Below are 17279 nucleotides of genomic sequence, written 5' to 3' on the forward strand. Positions count from 1 at the left end.
CTCTGGCATGATATTAACATCATATCAAATTATAGCATGTATCATCTTCAAAGTAAAGATAAATACAATTTATAATGAAAAAATTAATTTTTTATTATTCTTGACATACGAGTGACTATGCATATATATACATATATATATATATATATATATATATATATATATATATATAGACGATTATTAATTGTACCTACAGACTTAAGCTTCTACACCGTATAAAAGTTGTGATCAAAATTGTAAAAAATTGTAGGTTTTATTTTTTATTTTTTTTTTCAGATTTTTTATTTTTAAATGCATATACCAAGTGTTATCTCTGTGGTATCTGGACTCTATTCCAAATACAATTATAATATTCACATTACGAGATTTTAAAAATAGAATAGACAATGCTACCCATGATTTGTCCTGTTAGACAGATAACGATGAGGAAGAAGAACCGTCGAATTCTAAGCAATTATTAGAATGCTTATAAGTTTATTATACTTAAAAGTTTATTATATTTAAAAGTTACGATACAATAGTGTTTAATATATATGAAAAACTTAAAAATAAAAAATCTAATAAAATTAAAAAAAATAATGAAACTTCTACAACCTTGATGCGATGTAGAGACTTAAGTCGGTAAGACAATTAATAATATCCTTTATATATATATATATATATATATATATATATATATATATATATATATATATATATATATATATATATATATAAGATATACAAGTTATAAAACTGGTCATGCATAGAGTTTTAATAAGTCATTCCAAGAGTTAACCGTGCCATTTCTCTGTCTTACCACGAATAAAAACTTAGGTAAAAACATATTTTTTTTTAACGCCGCCTGTCATTTTTTTAAATTAAAAATGGCGGACTCAATTTGGCGAACGGAATCACAATAAAAAGGTATAAAATTTAGAAAAATTCATCAAAATGTGTAACAACTGTGTTAGATATATTTCTACAGAGCTTTTTTCGACAACTGAATTTGACAGATGTATGTCTTTTCAAATTTCTGGTGAATCTGATATGACTTTGCCATATTAATGCCTACGTAAATTTTCTTTAACATAAATTTCCTTATAATTTCATACTTGTATATTCTTAACGAAAAAAATCATGCAGCGACAATCGAAAATGGATTTGAAAGATGACTGCTACTATATGATGTCATTGGCAGAAATATTTCAAAAAATTAAGTTCTCCCATAATAAATTTATAAAATTTGCCAAAATAACTATTTTTAGACTACTTAATCAGAAATTACTCACCTGACGTGCTGGGGAAATTCTGCGGCCAGATTCGTTTTCAGCATCAAAAATCTACCAGATTCACTTACTGTGCTTTTTGTAACTGACTCTCACAGACCTGTATAATTAATTTTGGTCCTATAAATCGAATTTTTTTCTTATCTAATGGTTATTTTTAACATTACTAATGATCATGTAATATAAAAAAAAGTTGTTTTTTGAAAATCCTAAGAGAACCAGAAAACAAGCTAACAATACGTGGCCTTCCTCCTTTATTTTAATTGTTTATATGTGATGCCGGTTGGATGGCTAGTTGGGTTAAGACTCGAATCTTTTTTGAAAAATTAAAATATTTGTACGGGAATGTACTATAAGAACAAATTTATCCGGAAATACATTCATGGTCTTTACGTGAAAAATGTGTGTATACTATAGTATATAATAACGCCCTTTTTAACATACTATAAAAAATGTTGTTTACTTTCTTATACTGATAAATGAAATGTGTGTCTAGTATTATACAATAATATGATAATGTAGTACTGTTATGATGGTTATGTGAAATTTTTTTTAATATTGTAATATAATAGTGTAATATATATATATATATATATATATATATATATATATATATGTGTATGTATATATAATTTTCGTAAGTATTCTATAGATGATAGCACAATAATTAATCATCAGGTATTGTTGAACATTTCTTTGCAATACGTCCCAGATAGCCAATTATTTGTGAGATCGCTGCCAACAATTTTTACAGCAGCTAATGTTGAAAAACTAGGGACAAAGTGAGGCAGTATTGTATTTGTTGAATTGAACTCACATGAACTTTAATTTTAAGAACAGCAAAATTGATGACAACATATTAACATTTGCTACCCGCATGTAGATATTTACAACAGTAATTCAGCAACAACTTGTGACGTTGTCATTCATTGATTTATCATTCATTGATTAACAGCACATTAATAATTTTTATATGTTACGAAAAATACTAATATATTTTAATGTTATTCCATGATATTTTTTTGATAAATCTATTTTTAGTTGGATTATTAAACAAATAATAACTAATTAATGAAATTAAAACAACTCAATTTATAAAATTCAAGATTTTATTTATAAATTTTATTTCTGTTCATTTTTGAACAATTAGTTCAAGATCTAGAATTCCTTGTGTTGAAATTGTACCAAAAATTGAAATGATAAAAAAATATATTACATTCTTAATGTTACTAAATGTGTTTTGCAGGCTTTCTATATTTTCATAAAAAAAAAACTTAAATACGGAATAGCGCATAATGCGTCGCATAACGGTAAGCGAATGAACATATAAATTAAATCTGAAGAATTATATGTGCTGTCTCTTTATCGTAAACATATAAGAATTTCACATTTTTAATAATTTGTTGACAATAAGCTATGATAATAAAAAAACTTGTTTGAGGAAATATACGCAATAACGAATGAGAATCATTATATTTGTGTTATTGCCGCCACGTTATTTTCATGTACTCTAGACAAAACAACAAACTATCAATTATCATGTTGCTGACATAACGTGCCGTATCGCTGATCGTTTGCTCTTGAAATATCGTTAATTGATTGCTTGTATAAGCATTCATGTTCTTGTAGCGTTATCTTTTGATGTTAGCAAATATATAAAAAACATAACAATACATGCAGTGCATCAGTTTGCTCAATATGATTAATCACGTTTGGTTATCTGGAATACTGTGCAAACTGGAGTACTCGTTGCAATATCTTCTTGATCAAATGCGCTTTAAATAAAAAAAAATCTTCATATATCCTAATGGAATGGATGTGTAACTAATAATAATCATTTCGGAATAAAACCAATCCGAGTCCTAACCACGATTTCAAGCTTTTTCCCCAGTAAATAGCAGCATGTGCACAGCATGGCTCGAAAAAAGCTTTCAGCATATTCCTAAATAGCATCAGTTTATATCGATATATATATATATATATATATATATATATATATATATATATATTAAGAGGAGAAAAAGATGGGAATATATTAGTTGGACCTTAGTCAAAAGATATGAATTTACAACGAGCAGCTACATCTTTTTTCTACACATATTTCAAGCTACATATTTTTAAAAACAATTACGTGTATTTTTTACATGAATTGATTCTTCTCATTAATCTGTGCATAAAAGTATTGCAGTAAAGTAATAGAAAAATAAATATTTTGCGAGATATTTTATGGTTATGTTAAATTTTGTTAACTTATGCCCGATTTCACCAACCGCGTTTAACTTTAATCTTAGTTTAACTCTTTATCTCCTTCTAACTCTTCCTTTAGAAAGAGACAAAGAGTGAGTTAAACTAACAATAAGATTAAAGTTAAACGCGGTTGGTGAAATCGGGCATTAAAGTATAAAATATCTCGTAAACTATTCAATTTTTGACTATCTTATCTTTATAATTTTTTACGTGGAATATTGTGAGGAATCGATTCATATAGACAAATTAAAGTGGTACCGCTTAAAAAAACTAGGTTGATCTTCATATGATCTTGATAACTACCAACCCAAGGTCTAATTAATATTTCTTTTTTCCCTACTCAGAACCAAATATTTTTATTTAAAACATTTTTTACTAATGCATACTTTTAGAGATAACAGCTTGTAACGTTTCATTTTGTCCACTCTGTATATATATGTATATGGAAGGTGTCTTGAAATTTATGGTATAAGCGAGAAAAGAGAGTGATTTTATATAAAAAAAAAACAAGTCCAAAATGTAAATAAAGCCGTTTTTTATACGGTTTTGTTTAAAAAAAAACGACTTTAAATATTTATCAGATATACATGCTATGTCTGGTCTCAACGAGCTTACTATACTCGTATGTCTTTGCTCTCACACCTTTGTGTTCACAAACATTGTCGACAGCAAAATTTTTTGTATCAACTTAATATAGTTTACCTATGCTAATAATAACTCCATGATAAGTCTCAGTTTTTGTCATTTTTTCGATATGAGTATATATCGCAATAAGGGTGTATAGGGATATGGATTCTTGCACTCAGTACTTGTAATGATAATGCTTTTGACCGCAGTGAATTACTATCGAATCTAATATTCCAATCGACGACAACCTGAATATAGGTATATAGAATATTGTATACACGGTCTGGCTATAAAGTTTTAGAATTATCTCTACCGAAAAAATGTAGTCGTTATATCTTAAATATTATCATTTTTATTTTTCAATATATATTTCTTCTAATTCCACACAGAGCTTGGTGCGCTCCTCTAGCTTGTATAAAGTGTTCTGAAAATCCGAAATTGAACACTATTTAATTGTCTTGTAACGTTGCTTTGAGTCTGCTTCAAATCGGCTTCTTTTTTTACTTTAATTTAAGTTTGGGAGAAAGAAAATAGCCAAATTGGGAGAGTAGGGGGAGATGATAAAGTACAGTCACGTTTTTAAATGCTAAAAAGTGATTGCAGCGTTATATACTGGAGCGCTGTAATGGAGCAGAAACCAATCATCATTTCTTTTCATTTTAAGTCGCACGCGGCTGATTCTTGCAGCAACTTTTCTATGACGGTTTTGTAAAATTCAATTAATTGTTGTCCCTCGTAGGACAAATTCTTTGCTAATCATGCCTTCCACATCAAAGAAAATAATGATTATTGTTTCCATTCTTGACTTTTAGAATCAGAATATCTCCGCTCTTAGCGAACTTTTTTCAATCCATTCTACACTTTTTTATCATTTCATTTGCTTCTATTGTATTTTAATCAATATTTTGCATAATTTTATCCAATTTTACACAAAACTTGATCGTATACGTTGCTCGATAAACACTTTCATAACAAGATAAAACAAACATGTCACACAAAACAGGAATATAAACTGCACTGAACCAATATGAATAAAACTTAACAGAGGCGTAATTAAAGATTAATGCAAGAGATTTCAAGTGGCGAAAGATAGGTAGCGCTGTTTAGGCACGTTTTATAATTATAAAATAAATTAATCCTAAAACTTTATAGCCAGACTGTATGTATATATATATATATATATATATATATATATATACATATATATATGTGTATATATACATATATATACATATATATATGTATATATATTTATATATATATCATATATCATGCATATATCTGACAAATATTTAAAGTTGATTTTCTCAAAAACGAATATGAAAAAATGTTATTCTACATTTATACTTATTTTTTCATATAAAATCATCTCCTATTCGCTTCTACTCCCAGTACACCCTGTATATATGTATATAATAAAAACAAACCTAATATAACTTAAAAATTAATATGATATTTTCGTTATATTTCACATATTCAAAATTGTATAAAAATTTCTTCGAGCAATTTCCATGCAATGAAAAAATTTTACGCCAATCGACTTATATATATATATATATATATATATATATATATAATATTAATTGTTTGATACAAATTATGAAATATGAATTATTTTACATTATTTTTTTCTGTAAGATAAAGAAAAGAGAATTTTTCTAAATATATATAACAGTATTTATATCTGATAGAGCAATTTGCTAAAGAGTATTTTTGCTATCCTAATATATCTTTTCTTTTTACTATTATATCTTTTATATATTGAAAATCTTCATATTTTATGTATATATGTTCATTATATATATAAAATATAACGTTCAAGCATAAAAAATATATATTATTTTAAAGAAATATATATTAACAATTTACCTTATCGATCGGATGATATGAAATGTGACAATTAAAATCGTATTTGTTTACTGTTTCAGGAACATTGACTGTGAACGTGAGCGTATTGTTGTTAAGCTTAGCTTCTCCAGACGAATCCAGTCTGGTAATATAATTACGTTTTTTTGTGTTCTAGTTTAATAAAAAAATAATAAACGTGACATATTTTAAGTATTAAGAGTAGCTACAAATGATAATACTTTAAAAGTTTTTGTGTAAAAAAAGTGATTCATTTATCAAATATAATATATATACAGGATGGGGCACTTAAAATAGACCATCTGAATAACTCTTTCATTCTTAATAATAATAAAAATGTTTTAAACGAAACTTGTTTGTCTTTAAAAGATACATTTGAAAATAAGATGATTTCGATTGAAGATTGGGAGAACATTTTAAGATCATCAATATTGTTTTCAAATAGAATGATATATTTTTTCATTATATATATTATATACATAAATGGCGACCACCGGACTTAATATCCTTGGACTTTTATTTGTAAGTCAAATTAAAGCAAATATACAGCGAAATACTAACATCTAAGGAAAATATGAAAGAGTGTATAAGAAGAGCATATTCTACAATAAATACAAATGAAATATTCGAAACCGAATATTTTTCGTAACTAATCGCTTTAGAGCATATATCAATGCTCAAGATCATCAATTTGAAATTTACAAAAGCGCTATGTGTCTTAAACAATAAATTCAGGAAGTGTTTGATATCTTTGTTAAAATAAATTATTTTTTTTCGTAACTGAATTTAATTGACTTTATATCACATACACCATACACGTCTTAAAATGTTCTATTAGAAAATAAAATGAAAGTAAATAAAAAAATATATCATTCCATTTGACAAAAATGTTGATGACCTTAAAATGCCCTATCCCTCCAACTTTTAATAGAAATCGTCTCATCTTTGAATGTATCTCTTAAAGCCAAAGTTTCGTTTAAATATTTTTTTTATTATTAAGAAAAAAAATTACTCAGCGTATTTTAAGTGCCCAACCTGTATGTACACACACACACACGCACACACACACACGCACAGAGAGAGAGAGAGAGAGAGAGAGAGAGAGAGAGAGAGAGAGAGAGAGAGAGAGAGAGAGGATGTCTCATAAAGATTCTGTCAACGTTTGTGAGCGGATAGAGCGCAGTAAACTGAGCAGAAAAATCCTTTACCATTTTGCAATTTTTGCAATAATTATTGAAATATTAATTATAAAGGATTGTGAATGAACGCGTGTTTCGCACAGCTAGACTATGAGATGTACGCTCTAGACCAGCGTACATCTGGCTGGTCGAGTGTTATATAACAACGAAAAGTTCGGTCGTGCATTCCCTGACCGTCTTTCGTTGTTGTGCAATATTCGCCGTTGGCACACCTAATGGACTTTTCTGTTCAGTTTACTGCATTCTACCTACTCACAAATGGGCATAATCTTTATGAGACACTCATACTATATATATATATATATATATATATATATATATATATATGTGTGTGTGTGTGTGTGTGTGTGTGTGTAAAAAAAATTAGAAAACGACTAATATGAGATAATTCATTTATAGTCTTCACGTATAATCATAAATTAATTCGAATTATTTATGATATTGCCAATCTGTTTTTACAGAAATACGAAGTGGAATTTCTACTGCAGCAACAATGGTACGATCCACGATTACGTTATAGCAACAGGTCCAAATACGAATTTTTGAATGCGATTCACCATTACGAAGATATTTGGTTACCGGATACATATTTCATAATGCATGGAGATTTCAAGGATCCCATTATTCCCGTTCACTTTGCCCTGCGGATATATCGCAATGGCACTGTCAACTACCTTATGCGGTACTTATATATAATATAACTCCATATATTTTATATAAAAATTAAATTTTTTAAAAATATAAAATATTCCAGATATATATATATTAATAATATATTTCTGCAAAATAATAAACAAATATTATTGATTCAATATTAATTATTAAATTTTACTGAAATTAAAATTTAATGTACATGTGATTTATTTTCTTTTGAACAAAGAGGATTTTTAATAATACTTTTTGGAAAATAGTTTTTATATTTCCGACGGCAATTTTTTTTGCTATATTTCTGTCAAATGCTAAGCAGCATATTTTCATATTATAGCAAAACATTTTCTGCCTTCACTTTAATAAAAAAATAAAATATACGATTTTATTATTGTTTTTATTTAAATATTTCTAAGTATAAAAAATAGAAAAGTGATAAAAATTGAGAAATGATTAATAATCATTATATTAGACGGAACTTCTTCCTTGTGCTTACGCATTTACTTCTTATTCTTAATAAGTATGACTTCTTAATGACTTCTTAATAAATAATTAATTGTTAAAGTTTTTATTTTACACAGAAAATATATTGTTTATTTACTCCCGAGAAAAGAATCTATATATAATCACACCCACATACGCGCGCACAAATACACACGCGCGCACGCGCGCGCGTGTGTGAGTGTCGATATATAATGTCTTTCTCTTATAATCATAGAGATTGTATATACAGGAAAAATAATAAGAATAATTGATAAATAATTAGAAGAACAATATTCCCATTACTTTTTTTAAAAAAACTGAAATTTGAAATTGAGGAAAAAATTCATATATAATTATGTAAAGGATGATGGATGAAATAACCTGATTTTAGCCGTGACAATGGAACTTTTTTTGTATGTTTTCTTATATTTTTTGCTGAATCAAACGTTAATTATCAGACGTTAATTTCAAGCTGATCTGATGGGAAAATAGCGAAAATCGCATTCAAATTAACAGATTCATAAAAATTTTAACAAAAACTCAAAAATATACAATATCTTACTCTTTTTTTCTCTTTTCACTATTTCCACTTCCTCTACTTTACGATAACATCATCTATTTTAATATCACTTGATGGAGTCATGTTATGGCTCGAAGGCCGGAACGCTCCTCTCTGTCTTTTGGCGCGCTCTTATTTATAAACCTGATTTTAATATTGAATATCTCGATTATTGTTACAAATTTTGCAAGCAGTTAAAGACTTTTTTGTTTCTCTGAAATCCGTTTTATAACTTCACGAGCGTTGCCAAGAGCATTGTTCTGATGAAAATTTGATTAGGCTAGGATGATTTTTTGTTAGAATGAGTGATATTAAATTAAGTAAGAGTAGAAAGAATGAGATGGGAAGTAGTAGGAAAAGAAGGAAAGGATAAGAATATGTTATATATTCTTGAGTTTTTGTTTAAATTTCTACAAATCTGTGCTACTTTAAATGCTATTTTCCTATCAGATCAATTTGAAATTAATATTTGATAATGATGCAGTACATCAAAAAATATAAGAAAACATACATAAAAAAAGTTCTATTATTATGGCCAAAATTAGGTTATTTTACTCTCGTCCTTAATATCTAATTAAGGATTTTACTCTCTCCTTAATATCTAATTATATATTAGCAATCTTTTTATCATTTCTTTAAATTTTATTTTTTTCTTGAAATATAACGCAAAAATTATTTTATATTTTAATTTTTTAATTGTTCTTTTTATTATTTTTTTTACGCACATTCCTATACATAGGAGCAGAGATTATATAAGAAAAAGAAAACATATATGTATAGACGTATTTTATATATAATGATATATTAGTATTTTCGATGTTATATATATATATATATATATATATATATATATATATACACTTTTTTCTCAGATTTTACTTAACTTTGGAATAAAAAATCAACGATAATTAAAAATTCTATAAAAAGTTAAAAGTTATGCATTGACAACAAATATAAATATCAAAAAGTCATTGGTGTTGAGTTTATTAAAAAATATGTCAACAAGAAAAAACTAAAAACATCTTACAGTAATTAAAAACCTGAATCCATTCAATTTAAAGTATAAATTCGAATTTAAAAGTAAATCATTCAGAACTTTGATTTACAAAAAATATATCTCAAAATGAAAATGCTCTAAAGTATTATCTTTTTTATAGATATTTAACATTATTGCAAATATTAAAAAAAATTCTTTTACACAATTTTATGAATAACTTGGAATCAATATTGCATATTCGACATTTTTTATTCCTTTTGTACTCATGTACATAGGTTATTATCGTAAATAAATTATTATATCGTTTCACAGGCGTCATCTTATTATATCCTGCCAAGGTAGCCTTAATATCTTCCCCTTTGACGACCCATTGTGTTCATTCGCGATTGAGAGCAGTAAGTATCATATTTAGAATAGAACTTTTGGATACTAGTAGTACCAAGAAAGACAAAGAAAATAATTAAAATATCTTTTAAGCGTGAGAAAATTAATAAAATTTTTATTTTCATTTTCTCTAGTATCTTACGAGCAGACAGCGATTACGTACGTATGGAAAAATGACGAGGGTACATTACGAACAAGTCCAAGTCTAACGTCACTAAATGCATATCTCATTAAGAATCAGACAATCACATGTCCGATCAAAGTGAGCTGGAGAGGTGAGTGAAAAAAATCAATTGCTTATTTTATAAATTCATTTAGAAAAAAAATACAATTTAAAATAATGTGCGCATATTTTTTAAGATAAAATTCACTTTTCGAAACTAATCTAATGTATTTTTATATTTTTATATATTTATTTTAGATTATTAAAATTTCATTTCTTTGTATGCTATCCTTTCATCTTCCTATAATGTTATTACAGAAATTTTTACATAAAAATATTATAATTTTATTGAAACAGTCAAAAAAAATATAAATAATCGCTTTTTTATAAATTTTGCTCTTTCGACAATTTTATTTTAAAAATAAAACCTTATATATTGCATATAATAAATACACTATTGTATTTAATGGTCAGATCATGATTAGCTGATCTGAATTATTGTGGTCTTCTTTTTTAAATTCTTTTTTACTCGACATTTATGAGAGAAGACGGTAAGATTTTCATATACTACTCTGCTCCGATTTTGATAAAATTTTACAAGCATATAATACTCACTAAATGTAATCGAACGCCACAAGTGTAAATATACGAAAATGTCTAGTTTCCGAGATATACAAAGGACCGTGTCCCGATGTTTGTGGAATCTGGCCATGAGCGAATACAGATATGACTTATATACCTATGAGTATAGGTGGAGTATAGGTAGAAGTAGTCTGAGCAACAATAACATTGAGGTCCTGAGTACTTACATTGTATGTGCGGGGTTATAAGAGGGATCAAAGTATACATACTGATCTAAGCTCTGGTTTGCAAAACATGAAGAAAAGATAAAATACACTCTAGAAAAAGATAGAATACAATCTAGACATACTAATAGAGCAATGTATTATGTCTATATAGTAGCAGAGAAAAATGGCGAAGGAAAGGATTCAATTCAAACTCATTACTGCAAAAAATGGCGCTCGTAGAATGTTGTAACGATAATATGTATATTTATTACATTTAACACCTTCAATAGGCCGAACCTTGATTGAATCTGATTAATGTTTTTGTCCTAAACACTGATACATAAATCATCAGTGTTCACCACATGGCTCAATTCGAGACAGTTCTTTTAGTTAAATAGCTAAATAAACAATATTTAAAATTTCCACTCGAAAAAAGATTAAAATTCAATAACATTTATGTTTCTATTTGCTTGTTATTGTGTCTTCTAAAGTACATGCGTAAACATAGTGGGTTCCATCTTCCCTACGGAGGAGCTTCACTTCCGTAAGATATAACCAAACTAATTTACAATTAAACCTGATTTTCAACTAAAATTTGATTTAGGTTACATTATATAACCCAAATTGCATCGTACTTTCGTATTGTACAAAACGAAAATTTTTCTCGAGATGCAGGAGGAGAGGCGGAGCCTCTCCCCTACCTATGCCTTGATTTACTGCATGTAAATAGATAAATTTTTGAATGAGAATAATCTTAAATTTGTATTTTTTTTATTTTGATAATAATGTTGATGTGTTACATTCTTATGTAACATATTAATGAAATGAAACATTTCAACAAAATGTTATTGAATTTTAATCTTGTTTTTTAAGTAGAAATCTGAAAAATTACTTATTTAGCTATAAACTAAATTATGAATAACTCGAAAACTAGACGTTACATTCACACTTATTTGACTACATTTAGTGAGTACTACGTGTCAAATTTTATCAAAATCGAAGCAGAGTAATATACGGAAGTCTAGCCGAGGATACCTATCATTATTTTTATAGGCGATGTTTTATCATTGGATCAATAAATCCGACAAGAATTATCATGAAAAGTATTTTTAAAAAGATAATTTACATTAACAGACATCTCACCGATGACCTTGATCTTTACATATGTTGTAGGAGTTGCTGATTAATTTTTCTCTTTGTTTTATTTGGCGGTCTCTTACAGTTTTTGAGATATTTAACAAAAAAAAAATTTAGTGATTAAAACGTAATTTTTTGACACCATATACATTTAATACACCCACTACATGAACTGTTAGTGTATTAAAAGAGGCTTCGCCTTTTTTCCTGCAATCCCACCCCGAAAAGAAGTTTCCATTTTATATAATACAAAAGCACAATGCACAATTTGAATTATATAATGTAACCCAAATCAAATTTTAGTTGTAAATCAGAAATAGGTTTGAGTTAGATTATATTTTCGGAAGTGGAGTCCCCCCCGTAGGGGGGGAGGGCGGAACCCACAGTGTCAACGCGTGTACTTTGCAAGATGAAGCGAAAGCCATGGTTAAGTATATAGAAAACTTCGCTTCGTCTTGCAAATAAGTACATGATAAGTATATGAAGTATATAAGTATATGAAGTATTTCTGATTTACAACTAAAATTTGATTTGGGTTATAATCCAAATTGCATTGTCCTTTTGTATTACACAAAATGGAAACTTTCTTTCGGGGTGGGGATGTAGGGGAACGGCCTCTTTTAATATACTAACAGCTCATGTAGTTTGTGTATCAAATGTATATGGTGTTAGAAAATTACGTTTTGATCACACTAAACCTTTTTTGTTAAATATCTCAAAAAGAGACTGCCAAATAGAACAAAGAGAAAAATTAATCAGCATCCTCACTTCTATAACATATGTAAAGGTCAACGTCATTGGCGAGGTCCGTTAATATTCAATTATTCAATTATCATGTAAATAATTACCTTTAAAAATTTATTTATCTTATTTTTAAATTTATATATGAATTATAAGATATAGATTTTATAAAGATCACCATTGAGTGTGATATAAAAAATTTAATCTTTTAAATTCCTAATTATTAATTATTTACATACAATAATCTTAATCTTTTAAAAGCAAACTGAATTCTGAAAAATTTAATTTTTTTTTCATTATTGTGTTTTTTTATTTAACTTAACCGCGTTTTTTCGGGAAATGATTAATGTTTTTGACGATGTTTATAGAGCATTTATAATGAAATATAAAAAGTGCATGCATGGCTAACATTTGGCAACATAATCTATGTTGCTTTTTTGTCTTGTTTTAAAAAGCTTAATTAATTAATGTTTTAAATGCGCAATTGATGGTTTTTAATATAGCGTTTTCCATATCTTTTTGTCTTTTTGTTACATAAAAAGGCATTTTTTTGAAGATCCAATTTCTTTGCACAAATTCTGCTTTCTTAATTTTTAATAAATAATCATATATTTTCTTAATTAAATTAACAGATATATACATATATTAACTATTGTATGTATCTACAGAGAATTTCTATTGTATATAAAATGTGTGATGAAAAAATGAGTCACAATATAATTCTATTATTTTTTTTAAATACTTGTTCTAAATTAATTCTTAAATACTCATTTAAAACTTTTCTTGGAAAAACATCTTTCTGTATATATTTTTTATAAAATAAAATGTTTCTCTTTTTAAAACCCCATACACAGAGCACAATAAAATTGCAACAACATTTTTCTGTAAGATTGCATCATTGCAGAAACGTTGCAAAATGTTGTTATAAAATTGCTGTAATATTGCAGCAACAGAAAAAAGTCCGCTTACGGAGATATTACAATGTAACATTGCAGCAATATAATATGTATGCAATAATACTTTGTATATTTATATATCAGCATAATATCCTCAATATATGAAAAAATAATAAGAAATTAGGTCTATAAAAGCCAAAGATAGGATTCAATATATAGATTTTCTGTATTATAATAATAACGAAATTGCAAAATGCAATCTAATAAGAAATCATCAGTTGAAAAGACGAATCAACGACTTTTTAATCAGAGAGATCAGTTAATATAGACATAAAATTTTGATTAGAGGTTTTTATGTCCTTTAAATTAGATTTCTATAAAGATTTATTTTAAAATCTATTAACCGTTTATAAAACGTTTAAAAAACATTTGTTTTTTATTAAATGCTTATCTCGATAATCTATATACGACTATCTTATATGCACTCGGCAATAGAAATACATTAATACAATAAATGGACTATTAGCCATTTATTCGTCTAACTTCAAATAATCTATTTAATATTCTGAATTCCAACAAGGGATCCAGATTATTAAACAAATTATTTTAAATCAAGTCAGTTCACTAGAAATTAACTCTTTCGTACTTCCGGGGACATACATGTCCCATCTACGAAAAAAATCATAACTTTTAAACAAATAATCCTATCGACTTTTACCTTGGCTTGTTTTAAATAAAAAAGTTCAAGCTATATGTAAAAAAATCGCACACTTTACAAATGTAATATTCGCAATAAAATATAATATAATTATCTAAACTTTGCAAAAAATCAATCTTTTAATTAATGAAGAATAACTGTATATTATACCGAAAAAATCATAAAATTGACGTGTTAAGTAAACTTAAAATTTTATTTAAATGTGATTACAACTTTATTATGATAAATATTATAATAGTTTATATGTATAATCAAAATGTGTACGAAGTAAGGAGCCGCCCGTAGGAGTGGCCAACTAATTTAGAATATTATGATCCATAACTCGCAAATAATGTAAAAAAATGTAAAAAAATCAATAACTTTGACCTTCTTAGAAGTTAAATCAACATTAAGATTAACTGTCACCAAATTATTTGAAACAAGTTTTCTAAAGGTTATATATATATATATATATATTACGTTTAGAAAACTTGTTTCAAATAATTTGGTGGCAGTTGTTCTTAATATATTCACTTCAACATAAAATTGTTTAAAACGTGCTTTAATTTTTGAGTCCCAAAAATCCTCCTCGCATATTTCTTTTTTACCTAAAAGAAACCTATTTATACAATTTGATTTAAATCGGAGCATGATCGTTATCAGAACTTTCGCCAAATATATCTTAGATCTTACGTTAGTACCATTCTTTTGTTGACTTTATAGGTTTTATGATAAAAATTTAAATACGAATAAGTTTGGTGTCGCCGCGTAGCGACAAGAGAAGAAACACATGTCATATTATACATTTGTCACTATTATACATTTTCGCTATTTTAAAATGTTACTACAACATTGCTAAAATAATATTGTTAAATAATGTCTTTGCAATATTTCTGCAACTTTATAATGCAATGAGTAATTTTGTAACATTGCAGCAATGTTGTTGCAAGCTTCTGTGCTGTATGAGAAGTATACCATATATGGAAATGCATTATGCATGAAATAATATATTTGCATATACATATATAGTACCTATATAGGCGCTCAAGAAAATCACTTGTGCATGTGACATAGCAATGATCAAATCTATATTGTGTTTCTTTTCCCGTTTGTTAGTTAATATCGTAGTATTTGTATTCCGGCGAGTGTATATATATATATATATATATATATGTACATATATATATAAATAGATTTCCTAGATTATTCTAGAAATGCATATTGGCAATCTTGGATCCTGTCTCGCTTTTCAATTGAGCCCGCCATGATTTGTTTCTAGGGTGAAGTTTTCCTTCTTGTAATGATCATTCATCGAAGCGTTCTTGAAGGATTTTCTTTTTGTCTTTCGCATTAATCAATCTGTTTATCATTATGATATCGCGTGCGTGCGAAAAAATTCGAAAAATATGCTAAGCTCATTGCACGTCATTTTGCTACCGTGCGATAAAAATAGAATTGCGTTTAGTTGTAATATGAAAAAGTTTTACTTATTATTATCGAGAGCTTTTGCTAACATAGAAATTAGCGGATTTATTTATTATGTGTGTATATTAAAGGACCCCGTGGAATCCTTATGGAAAATGGCTTTCGGTCAAATGTTTCGAAACTTTGCAAAAAGATAGTTCTCAACATGTAGATTAAAAGTGTCCATGGGCATAAAGCTCTAAAAATTCGAGATTTTCAGCTACAGCCATTCAAAATGGTAGATTTTTTTAATTTCTGCATATTCCGAAGTTCGGCAACGGTAGCTTATCTTAGTTGGATGAGGTTTTACAAAAAAGTAGTAAATACAAAAGTTTTGTAGAAATAAAAAAAGCAAAAAAAGCAAAAAAAAAAACAAAAAAAGTAACTCTGCCATTGGTTCCAAGCCTGTATTTAAAAAGAGAAGGATAAAATAACAAATACATGTATATATTTTCAATCTGTCACACACACACACACACACACACACACACACACACACACACACACACACACACACACACACAATTAAGGCAGTCTACTTAGCACAAAAAATCATAAATCAGATAGTCTTGATAATTTTCATGCTTCCTACATGCCTATGTTTCTTAAACTTTGAAGACTTATAACTTTCACTTTCCCCAGCGTAAAAAGCTTTTCATAGGGTGTTTTGGAAAGCTCTCGACCGCAACTATACAAATATGCAATCAAAAAAGTGCAAAGCTCTGGCCCAAAAATCAACCTTATTGGTTTAAACTCCTTCAAAAATCTACCACTTTGGATGGCTGTAGCTTAAAATCTCGAATTTTTAGAGCTTCGTGTCCATGGACACTTTTAATCTACATGTTGAGAACTATCTTTTTGCAAAGTTTCGAAACATTTGACCGAAAGCCATTTTCCATAAGGATTCCGCGGGGTCCTTTACTGACAAGCTAATAACTTTAGATCTTGGTTGTCTTTTTAATACGGTGAAAAGCTTTCAAATTTGAGCTGTAAAACATATCTTGTTTATACACACACACACACACACACACACGCACGCACGCGCGCGCGCGCGCGCACACACACACACACACACACACATACATATAAACAAGATATGTTGTACAGCTATATAT

General features: G+C 27.7%; 1 protein-coding gene across 17 annotated transcripts in view; it reads left to right on the forward strand.

The window, feature by feature from the left end:
• Phcl-1 (pH-sensitive chloride channel 1) overlaps window positions 1-17279 on the forward strand; it is an 81999-nt gene that overhangs the window by 33275 nt on the left and 31445 nt on the right. For all 17 annotated transcript variants that reach the window (XR_014438809.1, XM_083098645.1, XM_083098644.1 and 14 more), the window contains 4 exons: window positions 6071-6135; window positions 7669-7889; window positions 10207-10289; window positions 10413-10553. Coding sequence is in view for 16 of the 17 variants with exons in the window: in XM_083098645.1 (XP_082954771.1) it covers window positions 6071-6135; window positions 7669-7889; window positions 10207-10289; window positions 10413-10553 (510 nt within the window). In the remaining variant the exon portion in view is untranslated. The remainder of the gene's footprint in view (window positions 1-6070; window positions 6136-7668; window positions 7890-10206; window positions 10290-10412; window positions 10554-17279) is intronic.

Source organism: Camponotus vicinus, unplaced genomic scaffold, assembly GCF_025532165.1.
Source record: "Camponotus vicinus isolate PSW18456_S1 unplaced genomic scaffold, iyCamVici1.0 SCAF_4, whole genome shotgun sequence".
Taxonomy (NCBI): Eukaryota; Metazoa; Arthropoda; class Insecta; order Hymenoptera; family Formicidae; genus Camponotus; species Camponotus vicinus.